Genomic DNA, 12,711 nt, shown 5'->3' with positions numbered 1-12,711 from the left:
ATGATTGGAGTGAGATTTCTGGCATTAGGAACGCCACATCTCGTCATGTATTAGAGCAGCTGTGGTGTTGTGCCCACATTCCTCCCCTGCTTTGCTAATTTTGGCAGAGCTGGTAGAAACTGGTGTGAAAACGTCAAAAGTTGCTACATTTTTGTACAGCTCAACAAAATCTTGCGACTTTTCAAAGCAATTTATACCAGAATTCTGGCAAAGTTCCTTTGATGAATCAGGACCAATATCTGTTAGCAGTTTGTTCCAAGTTGTACTACTACTTTTATGATTTCTTGTACTAATACTTTGTAGTTTGGTCACTCATTAGGTTTGGCTGCATTGCTTGTTTTTCTATGAACCTTTTCTATATGTTATTTAAAATCTGAATGTTTTGGTCTTCATTAATATTGGTTAACTCTTTTTTTTATTTTAGCTTCCAGGCCACCAAATGTTCCTAATCCTGGCTATGGATACACTCCTGCTCCTGTTCCTGGAGGTTATGGTCCTGGAGGATACCCCCCTGCTCCTGGAGGATATGCTCCAGCCCCTCCTGCGGGGCCCTACCCCTATGTGCCAGCTATGAATGGATATGGTCCAGCACCTCAGCCCATGGGTTATCCATTCGCCGCACCAACAGGTATTAAAATGATAGAGAAGTTAGTGAAGCGCTTCCACTAACCTTTTTTTATGTGTATTTGCATGTAATGAAGTGTGAGTGTATTATTATGATCATCCGCCATTCTGTCTGCGGTGTCCAGCGCCGTTCTGCTATGCTTCTAAGTGACATAATTGCTCTGCAGACTGGCCGCATCGCTACGTTCTGCAATGAAAGCCTTTAGAGCTTAACGCGGATCTTTAGACTTTCATTGTTAATGCGACTTCTGGCTCGTGCGTAGCGCTTAGTGAGCCGGATAGTCAGAATTGCTGGGCTGCTTTAATATGTAAGCGTACTTCTACAAAGCCATTGACACGTCATAGAGACGGCTTTGATTTTTGGGGGTCCAGTTACTGTTTCCATCACTAACCTTTATAATGAAGGAGCCAAGGTGTGCGGTCAACAATCAACATTATTTTCGATGCTGTTTGTTTTCTGGGATGTACTGATAGTTATAAGCAGGTGACTATACTTGATAAGGACGTGCTATAGTTTCTAGTAGTATTAGTAAAGGAATCATGACTTTTGAGAAATATGTATGTGGAATTCTGCACCATTATTTAGTCCCATGTGGCACCTTAAAAGCTTAGGCATAACTGATTTCCACTAGGATATGTTGGACTGCGCATAACACGTGGCCGGGCGTTATTCTTGTATAGATGCGCTATTGAATTCATGTGATGTATCGGCAGACCTGCCACGATTGGTAAAGCATGAAAGCTGTCCATCACGAGCTGTGATTGGAGGATCCCAGGTAGGACTTGTCGGGGTGAAGAGACACCCCACTAAGCAGCGGAGTAAAATGGCAAAATTGTGAAAATACCATGTGAGAATAAAGAATGTATGTTGTATACTATACCACTATATGATCAGTTGAGAACCTTTTATACATGTACCTTGTAAACTCATTACCTGAACTCCAGGGCCAATGTTAACCTTGACACCAATATCTCCTCTCCATCTGGTCCTCAGCTAGCTACGCCTGTCCAGTTCCTTTACACTTTGCTTTGGCTCAGATTTTTTCTGATTGCTTCATGGAACCTTATTGACATTGGCCGGGATAAAAGTTAACGCCTTAACTATTTAGCTATTGAAGGATTGTGAAAGGGATGTAAAATAAAGGTGCCTGGAGGTGTTGTATTTGAGTCTTTCTTATTCGAGTCATCTGTAAATTTAGAGTTGGAAAGACTCAGTAAATCCCTGCATCCTAGTGAGACGTTTATCTTTATTGATTTGGGGAACAGATCGTCTTTATAGCTGTAGGTCATTGGATGTCAGACTTTCAATTGTTATGGCCAATTTTCGTGTGCCGATCGCAGCCTTTAAACTACCTATAATTGGTGCTAGTCGGTCTGCGGTTGTTTAATGGCTAGCTTAGACAATCTGAGAAACGTTCTAAGCACACAGGATGGTCGTTAATACAGTCGCAGAGATCATCTCCAGCAGCAGCACACTGACAGCTTACACCAGTAATGTGCTTCCGAGGACAAGAATTGCTTAAAAATTGTTTTCGACAAATGAGTGTTCTGCTTGTTCGTTACATTATGGCCGGCCTGGTTAGATGAGAAGATATTTGGGAACAAGATTTCCTAGGAACACTTGTTCCTGGTTATCAGGACGTCTGAACGAGCCTTTAGTTATCTTTTTGACAACAGGAGAATAACTGCAGGCGTGAGATTCCAGCACCAGAACTGATGTGCATTGGAGGGGGGTTGTAATACAATGAGGAGAGGAGGCAGGGACTTCTTCCAGGCACTGCACACATCGGAGCCTGGAAGAAATCATTAGCATAAGGAAATAAAATAAGATTTCTCAACAACAATACCATTAATATGAGGCATACGGGTAGGACTAGTTTTACATTTCTTTTACCTTTATGCCCATATTAATATTTCATATACGTCCAAAGGGTGACAGATTCCCTTTAATAGTGTCATTAGTAGGTTACACATATGTTGCAGTGATATTTAGCCTTTAACCCCTTTCTGAACACTGACCAGACTCCCCTGCTTTGTGGTGGGCTCCGGCGGTGAGCCCACCTCAAAGCCGCGACATGTCAGCTGTTATAAACAGCTGACATATGCCTGCAATAGGCGCGAGCGGAATCGGGATCTGCTCGCTCCTATTAACTAGTTAAATCCCGCTGTCAAACATTGACAACGGGCATTTAACTACCGCTGCCGGGCCGGAAGTGAGCGCATCGCTGACCCCCGTCACGTGATCGGGGGTCGGCGCTCATAGCAATGCAGTAAATCTGCTACATATGGGCGATCTGCTCATCGCCCATATGTAGCAGAGCCGATCAAGTGTGGCATGCCTCCTATGGAGGCTATTGAAGCATGCCAAAAGTAAAAAAAAAAAAGAAAAAAAAACCCTTAAAGTTCGAATCACCCCAATCAAAATAAAACAATAAAAAAAAAATCACACGTACACATTTGGTATCGCCGCTTTCAGAATCGCCCGATCTATCAATAAAAAAAAAGGACTAAACCCGATCGCTAAACTGTGTAGCGAGAAAAAAATTCCAAAAAATGCAGGTATTACTTTTTTTGGTCGCCGCGACATTGCATTAAAATGCAATATCGGGCCATCAAAAGATTGTATCTGCAAAAAAGTGGTATCATTAAAAACGTCAGCTCACCACACAAAAAATAAGCCCTCACCCAACCAGAGATCACGAAAAATGGAGACGCTACGGGTCTCGGAAAATTGTGCTTTTTTTTTTTTTTTAAGCAAACGTTGGAATTTTTTTTCACCACTTAGATACAAGAGAACCTAGACATGTTTGGTGTCTATGAACTCGTAATGACCTGGAGAATCATAATGGCAGGTCAGTTTTAGTTTTTAGTGAACCTAGCAAAAAAACAAGTGTGGGATTGCACTTTTTTTGCAATTTCAACGCACTTGGAATTTTGTTCCCGTTTTCGAGTATATGACATGCTAAAACCAATGATGATCAAAAGTACAAATCCTCCTGCAAAAAATAAGCCCTCACATGGCCATATTGATGGAAAAATAAAAAAGTTATGGCTCTGGAAAGAAGGGGAGCGAAAAACGAAAAATCGAAAACAGCTCCGGTCATGAAGGAGTTGATCTTCAGTATGGAAAAAAATGTTTTTCTTTTGTTTAAAATGTATTTTTCACTTAATCCTCTTATTACTCTACCATAATTTTACAAAGGATTGGATTCATCCCCATTTATCCTGTAATCTAGGTCCCGGGATGTTTCCACCTGAAATAAATCCTATGTACATGGCACCTCCACCACCTTACCCTGGACCGCCATATTCTGGAGCCCCTGCCCCCACTGTTCCCTCAGCTTGGGCAGAACCAGGAATGCCAGGTAAGAATGAGACCAATATGTAGGAAAGCAAAAGCAGTGAAAAATATAATATAACAGGTTATGGGACGTTGATCCAAGTGACTAGTCTGGTTGCCGTATGTGGAGTCGGGAAGGATTTTTTTTTCCCTAATATGGAGCTATTAGTGATTGCCTCATTGGGTGTTTGCCTTCCTCTGATTTAGGCTGAGTTCACACGTGGCGTTTTTTTCGCGTTTCCGCGGGGGTTTTAACCACGCGATTTTGCAGCGAAAAATAAGCATCCCATGCATTCCTATGGGATTCCGCAATGCTGTGCTAGTGCTGCGGTTTTTACCGCGGCGGAATCGCTTCGCGGTAAAAAACGCAGCATGCTCATTATTTTGCGGAATCGCGGCGATCCCGCACCCATAGGAATGTATTGTTCTGCTTACTTCCCGCATGTGGCTGTGCACACCATGCGGAAAGCAAGCAGAACATTTGCGGATGGTACCCACTGTCCGGAGGAGAGGAGACTGTCCTCCGGGCTCTGGGTACCATATCCCTGTAAAAAATAGAATTTAAAATAAAAAATATTGTTGTTCTCACCTTCCGGCGTCCCTCGCAGCCTTTCCGCCTCTCTCCACGCTCTCGTTCCCAGTAATCCTTTGCGAAAATGCCCGCGATGGCGTCCGTTCTCGCGGGATCGCGAAGTCTCGCTGTCATTCGCGCGACGTCATCGCGAATAACCGCGAGACGTCGCGATCCCGCGAGAACGGACGCCATCGCGGACATTTTCGCAAAGGATTACTGGGAACGGATGCGCGGGACGCCGGAAGGTAAGAATAACACCATTTTTTATTTATTTATTTTTTTATTTATTTATTTATTTTTTTTTTCTACATTTTATCTTTTACTACTGATGCTGTATAGGCGGCCTCAGTAGTAAAAAGTTGGTCACACTCGTCAAACACTATGTTTGACGAGTGTGACCAACCTGTTAATCAGTTCTCCAAGCGATGCTACTGATCGCTTGGAAAACAATAGCATTCTGCAAGCTAATTATGCTTGCAAAATGCTAGTTTTTCCGCGGGAAAATCGCGGGAATTTAAAATGCGATTTTCCCGCGGAATGGAATTCCGGAATTCTCGCGGTAATTTCCGCGAGAGTTCCGTTACGTGTGCACATAGCCTCATAGGTGAAATTCAATTGACCTGTGTCCTTCTATCTTTTTAGGAGGTGGCAAAGCTGCAGAAGCAGCTTCAAGTGCATATTACAACCCCGCAGATCCTCACAATGTCTACATGCCCATGGTAAGTATTTGATGTATTTCTTAATTACATGTATAATATTTGCATGGAAATACACAAGTTATTTCAAATAGCAAATCTTCCTGTGTAAAGTGGGAAAAACGCATCTGTTACATTGTTACCCCTTAATGACAGCCAATATGTCTCTTTACTGACCTGAGATATAAGGGAATATCATCCCCATACAGGTGGCAATCCAGCAGCTGTCGGCTGGACACTATAGCTGGCAACTTGCAGTATCACAAACAGTCAGTGTTGGCACCATCCAGATCTGTTTAACCCCTTAGTTGTTGCTTTCAATAGTGACTACGTCAAATAAATGGTTAATAGATTGTGGGGGCTTCCGCTTTAATCTAATTGACGCACCGAGATCATGATTGTGTGGTCCTGATGTTTGCCATAGCAGGTCATGGCCAAATAGCGGCCTTAGGGTATGTGCACAAGGTGCGGATTCTGCTGCGGTTCCGCAGCGTTTCTGCTGCTGCGGGTCCGCAGCAGATTCTGCTGCGTTGTACAGTACCTTTATTTCCTATGGAAATTAAAAACCGCTGTGGATTTTCCCACGCGATTTTGCTGCGGTTTACAATCCGCAGCATGTCAATTGTTTGGTGCAGAAATGCTGCAGTTTTACACCTCATCCATTATGAGGTGTAAAACCGCAGATAAACTGCAGGACTTTTGTCCTGCGGTTTTCTCTCCAAAATCCGCACACACAAAAATCTATGTGTGCACATAGCCTCAGAGTCTCCTGGATATAGCGGTCAGTTCAGAAGTTAGCGACATTTAGGAGGTAAATATACACTTTTTCATTCTGGCTATACCACTTTGCATTAATTCCTAAAATCACCTGAAGGGTTAATAAACTACCTGACAGAAGTTTTCAATATGTCGGTGGGTGCTGTGTTTAAAATGGTAGTACCTTTGGGGGTTTTCCAATATATAGGACCCCCAAAGTCACTTCAAACCTGAATAGGTTCCTAAAAAAAAAAAATTGTGTAAATTTCCTTGAAAAAATAAAAAAATTACTGCTACATCTTTCAACCTCCTAAAATGCTAACAAAAAAAAATTAGCGTTTTAAAAATGGTGCTAATGTAAGGCAGACATGTTGGAAATGTTGTTTTTCAATGTTTTGCTGTGGTACGACATCTGGATTAAAGGGATTTAAGTTTTCCAAGTTTGAAAATTGCAATTTTTTATTTACATTTTTGTCAAATTTCTAAAAAATTTTTATAAATAAACACAAAACATATCAACTTAAATTTACCATTATTATAAACTATAATGTGCCGCGAAAGAAAAATCTCAATCACTGGGATTTGTTGACGCGTTCCAGTTACCACCACATAAAGTGACATTGGTCAGAATTTTAAAAATTGGCCCCGTCACTAAAGGGGTATTGCCTAGATAAGATACAGTTTCCAAATGTAGATCTTATTCAGCCTCTGTCTCATATAATTGGTTATTAGATGCAGGTTATTTGGCTATTTCTATTACATTTAAGTGTATTATCTGAGCTTAACATAGACCTAACAGCAAGCTGATCCTGTCTCCGTGCTGGCTTCAGTTTTTGCCTCTGTGACCTGTACACTGATCCGTATTCACTAGAGATGGGAGAATCGATTTGCAGGACTCTGATCCAACAATAAGGTCAGTAATCTGGGACCATTGGATGCTTGCAAACAATGTCGCACCTGCCCAGGTAATCAAGCTTGAAATGCCTGGAGGTACGGAGATGTGTAAGGCCTCTCGTCTAGAGGTCACAGATTACGGACTTGGCAAATGGACCAGAGTCCTGAAAATCTATTCTCCCATCTCTACTTATAGTGCTTTGAAGAAAGCACTATCTTGTAATCTGAACGCTGCTAACTTATTCTTATTATTCAGTTGATTTCCGAAATTAATGCGGCCCGAACCGCTACACGCACAGACTCCGTTGAGGTGTCGTTTCAAAGCCAGCGTCCATGAGTGGTGTGCTAAGTATTTTTCATGTCGATCGGATTTGTATTTTTTGCGCAATTTGCGTTAGAAATTTTTTTTACCGTCATTGGAATGCACTGTCTCAATGCTTTTCAATGGGGAAATGTTGCCACAGACAAAACATGCCCTGAGGCGATTGAAATGGCAGTTAAGCTCATTGATATGCGCAGGCACACCGAGTTACTATGCCAACGACTACGAACTTAACATGACGCCCCCAGGACACAGATTCTGGCAGATAATATCAGCTCTTAAAGTGAAACCCACAGCACAAATGCAAATCTAGCTTTATCACATGACGCATGCCCCTGAGAGAGAATGTGCGCCAAAGTGGATTTAGAAGCCCAGTGAGCCAAACTAGCTCTTAAACTGCCGACGCGCCTAAGTGATTCTTAAAGGGCCGGCGCGCCAAATCGGAAGCTGAGTGACCCCAGGCTCCAAATCGGAGGCTGAGCCACCCCGGCCTCCAAATCGGAGGCTGATCGGACCCGGGGTGGCCCCGCCCACCAAATCGGATCCAGGGTGGCCCCGGAGAGGCACCCACAGTTAAAACGGATCCTGATTTGAAAGTCTTGCAGGGGCAGCAGGCAAGTCTCTCTTAAAGGGGCAGCCAGGGCACCATTTCAAAGCACTATCTGTACTTCCTTCAGGAAATACACATCTAGTATTTAATGTTAAAACTACTGACAGTTGACATGATTTACATTGATCTTGACACCTATCGAGGTTATATTTGGCAGCAACTGAATGAAGTTCATTAATTAATTGGAAGTGTAAGGATCTGAGTGACTTCAGCATGTCTCAAATTGTGATGACCAGAAGATGACTAGTCATGGACTAATGATTATTGAAACATATGGGGAGTGAAGACGAGCCAATCTTGTTGGATCCTATGGAAGTGCTACTGAATCACATTTTACTGTTAGTTAATGCTGATGTCCAGACAGAAAGGACCTACTGCTAAGGTCTAAGAGCCAGATACACGGGCACCTTCATAGGTCTTACTACCCGCCTTGACAGATGGACAGATCAGAGCTATTTTATGGGACTCAAAAGGGACCTACACTAAGGTTTAGGCATGTGGTTTTAATTTATCTGTGTATAAGGGATTGCACCTCTCATTCATGTATCTGATCTACTTATGATTTATGCTGCCCTGTAACTACACCGCCTTTGTGACTTCAGCACTGATCAATATCTATGTAGGCTAACAGCAGGAATCCTAACGTATATCAGGCTGCATGTAAAGGCCCCGTCACACACAGCGAGATCGTTAACGAGATCGCTGAAACGTCACAGGTTTTGTGACGCAACAGCGACCTCGCCAGCTATCTCGCTACGTGTGACACACATAAAACCGACCGATGCCCCCCCCCCCCCCCGCTGTGATATTGCTGATCGTGGTTCGTGCGGGAATGTCTTAGACCATTTTTTGATCGTTGGGGTCCCGCTGGCCAGCATGCATCGCTGTGTTTGACGCCATAACGACGAGCGACCTCATTGAAGCATGCCTATCAAGGTCTGAGTCGTCAGAATAGCTCCTGTGTGACAAGGTCCCAACGATCGCCAAGGTCGTTATACGGATCGTAGTATCGTTGCTGCGTCATTGAGTAGATCTGCCTGTTTGACAGCTTACTAGCGACCATGTAGCGATCCTTACCAGGTCTTATCGTTGTCGGGATCGCTGGAGCGTCGCTATGTGTAACGGGACCCTAAGAAGGAAGGGGGCTGAGTTGTAATGGCAAAGTATGGAAAAGAGTGGCACGGTTTCTAATTCATACCACCCTTTTAGGTCTGTAGCCTTGCTTTAAAGGGAGCCTGTAAGCTTCCCCAGACCTCCTTAACCACTACCATGTATTTGTCGATTCCTTTGTACTCTTCCTATCAAGCCATCTTAGTGGTTATTGATTTCTACATATTACTAAATTCAGTTTTATTACTGGGGTACATAACACATCAATGCTAATTAGTGGGTGACTATTTATGGGGTGGTGTTTTCCCTGGACTAATTGTCACACTATTCATGTTATCACACCTCTGTGGGCATGAGGGTCATGGATTGCAAGAGAGTTGTCACCACAACCGCACCGCAAGTGTCTGCTTCACTAATGCAAAAAAGGTGTGCACATCCCATCTTCACTGGTGCATTGCACATGCCCATGGAGGCAGCCATGACTAGGATGCAGCCATCCACAAGACTTGCAGAGCCAGTAGTAACAGCAGGCTCAGTCCTGCCTCCCTGGGCATGTACAGGTCACTGATGACCCTGGTGTGCCTACACTTGACTACTTGCGCATAGTCAGGGAGGAAAAGAGTCAGTGTTGACTCTGCTCTTCAAAATCATGTCGTGACCACAAGGGTGTGATAACATGATTAGTGGGAAAATTAGTCTGACAGGTCACCCACTAATTGGCATATTGCCTCAGCAGTTATAAAGCTGATTTTGGGCTTATGCAAAAATTAAAGGGCATCTGCCACCATTTTGTCACCTAATCTGAGAGCAGCATAATGTAGATACAGAGACCACCTCTACTAATAAAACAGTACTTTTATCATTAGAGTACTAGTAAACCTGCTGCGAGGTAGTCAAGCATATGCGTCACCTCTATATAACCCTGCTTTCCATGTACACTGGCAGCTTTCAGCCCATGAACTGGTGGGGAACGGGGTTATACAGAGATCAGCATTCAGAGAACTGCTAGATATGCAGCAGATACAATTAGTTTTATCAAAATTACTGCAAGCAGCCCAGTGACACATCACTGAAATCAGGGTCTCTGCCTCTACATCATATTGCTCTCAGATGGGGATCAAAAACCTGGTGACAGATTCCTTTTAATAAGACACTAAAAGAGGCATATTGGGGTATAAAGGGATCATTAAATATCTGGTGACGATATGGGGGTCATGGGGAAGCTTACAGGCTGCCTTTTAAGCCTATATATTTCTCACTATTTGCATTTATAGCATATTGACTGGACATCAGTTGGAATACATCTGGAACATCCAACTTTCTCAGAAAATGAGGGCGCTGAGCCCTTCTTGTTATTGCTAGTTACTCTGAGCTATCCTGTCAGCTGAATGCACTCCCAAAGCTGTTTCTGTATCTGCCATATAGTACAATGGGTGTACACCATCCCCTCTCACTGCAGACCTGAGGCCCAGAACTCTGACCATTGTATGGGGGCCTTTGGGTTCAGTTATGGGTGCCACGTCTGGGATCTCCACAATATGGCAGATTGACTCTGTATATTCATTTTTGTCTTAATTTATCAATCATGTTGTAGATGATCTCTTGTATTGTAATTTTGTGAAAACTTATACTGATTGTATTTTTTATTTTTTTTTATCTTTTTAGGAGCGGCCTCCTCCCTATGCACCTACGGATGACAAGAAGACAAATTAGTATGGCATGTTATGCTTCTAAACCTCCAGGAATACTACGTCTCATCAAGTCTGCTCCCTAATTCTCAGTACCCTGTTACTGGCTACTCCTCCCTCCCTAGAGATCCTCAGGGCTGGTATCAATAAATGATTCCAGTATTAGAGGGTATTGACATATTTATTATGGTAGGTGTAGTACCCTACTTGGATACTACCAGAAGTTTTCTAACTGCACTTAGTCATTGATGTTCCCTTAGAAAGCTGGTTAAAGAGCAGTTGAGACTCCAAAGACTTGAGACCTTGACACCTTTCCTTTTTTATCTCATTATCATAGTTTTCTTTCCTCACTTTGTACCTTCAGATTAGTGATGTTAAGGTACTGTCACACTTAGCGATGTACCAGCGATCCCGACCACCGATATGACGCGGTCAGGATCGCTGGTGCATCGCTAAGTGGTCGCTAGTGAGCTGCCACACAGGCAGATCTCACCAGCGACATAGCAGGGGTCGGGGGTCGCTACTTACCTGTCACACCAGGCGATCCTGCGTCCTCCCGCCCGGCTCCATGCGTCGCTTGTCGTCACAGCAGGAAGCGCCGCAGGAAGCTGACGGCGAGAAACGGTCCAGCCTGTTCTCGCGCGATCAGCGATAAGCAGCGGGGGAGCCGGTCGTAGGTAAGTATCAGACACAGCGATATCGCTAGCAATATCGCTAGAACGTCACAAGTTATAGCGATATTGCTAGCGATATCTCTTAGTGTGACAGGCCCTTAAGACTTAAAGGTCGAGACCACATCTTAGCTGATGTGCACATAACACTATGAATTTGGATTTTCGACAGTGAAATATATTCTTTACCCAGAACATGTAATAAAGATAGATCTGTACATATATAGAATAAGTTCATAGATTAAGAAATATCTTATTCTTTTTTCCTTTTCATTAAAAATCTGTATTTGTCTGGTTGTCACTATCATGGACATAGAATACGTTTCCCCGTCATTGGGGAATATAATTACTTTACATTTTGTATTGCACATTAGAATCTTTTCCTGTATATACTTAGGCTGTTAACATGCTGTATAAAATGAATAGTGCTATGCAGTGACTGGGCTCACACGGGACGGTCAGTGTGCGACATGTCTGTCGGTGGTGCTCAATAAATGGAATCTGGCCTCAGCTGTGCGTTACAGTTACGTCAGTGGGACAATAGAAATGGTTTGTCACAGTGTGGGAGTGTTTGGTACAGAGTGTAGTTTGGATCCCCCCAGCCTTGATTCTTGTTAAAGGATTTCTCTGGGACAGAAAATTAATAATTTAAAAAATTGCATCATAAATTGATAAGGCCTAAAAAGAGATCTTGTGCTTTCTTTCTTGCCACTTGAAAAGATGAGGGTAAATAATTGAAAGTATTTAGCAATTTGCTTATAATAAAGTATTTTTTCATTTATTAAATTTGACATATGACTTGTTTTTAATATGTGACCAAATATGTTATTACGGCTTACATTTTGTATTAAAGTCCTGCAATAATAACTTTATTACATTCTTCAATATTCCTGATTTCTAGGAATAGTAATCGCTGTAATATACTTTAATGATTTTTTTTTCCCCCTCCTTCATTATTGGCGTCTTGGGTGTCTTGCAGCGCTGTGTAAAAACCCTGTTTGCAATTCTTTTGATGATGTGTTATCCCCAGGGCTGTCACATCCCATGACCATAGTGGTCATTGTTGCAAGCCACAGTGTGGCATAATCGAGAACAGCATCAGTGAGGTGGAAAAGAAGAGACTAAGTGTAGTTAAAAAGTTATTTTTATACTTTAGGTCTGTTGGACTATATGTAAAATATTGGGAAATACTTTTAAACCATTGTGGATTTCAGTGAAAGTCTGTGTGTAAGCTGCCTACCCTGGCAAATGTCCTTCAGATCAGGGTGGATAAAAATCAATGTTTTTTTTAAAAAAATCAAAAAAATCGGATTTTTTTGATTTAAATCGGATTTTTTTTATTTAAATCGGATTTTTTTGATTTATATCGGATTTTTTTCAATAAACTGCTTTTTGAGGAAAATATTTTACCATCCAAAGGTTCTTCC

The 12,711-nt window shown here is 42.5% G+C and overlaps 1 protein-coding gene across 1 annotated transcript in view; it reads left to right on the top strand.

Annotated features, from left to right (window-relative positions):
• Positions 1–12,075, top strand: part of WBP2NL (WBP2 N-terminal like) — a 46,437-nt gene extending 34,362 nt beyond the window's left edge. The window contains exons 5-8 of the mRNA XM_073586656.1: positions 425–628; positions 3,861–3,989; positions 5,181–5,257; positions 10,591–12,075. Of these exons, the coding sequence (XP_073442757.1) occupies positions 425–628; positions 3,861–3,989; positions 5,181–5,257; positions 10,591–10,638 (458 nt within the window). The 3' untranslated portion in view covers positions 10,639–12,075. The remainder of the gene's footprint in view (positions 1–424; positions 629–3,860; positions 3,990–5,180; positions 5,258–10,590) is intronic.
• The last annotated feature ends 636 nt before the right edge of the window (positions 12,076–12,711 follow it).

Source organism: Dendrobates tinctorius, unplaced genomic scaffold, assembly GCF_039654945.1.
Source record: "Dendrobates tinctorius isolate UK_male_01 unplaced genomic scaffold, ASM3965494v1 ptg000094l, whole genome shotgun sequence".
Taxonomy (NCBI): domain Eukaryota; kingdom Metazoa; phylum Chordata; class Amphibia; order Anura; family Dendrobatidae; genus Dendrobates; species Dendrobates tinctorius.
This window is presented reverse-complemented; position numbering and strand designations above follow the sequence as displayed.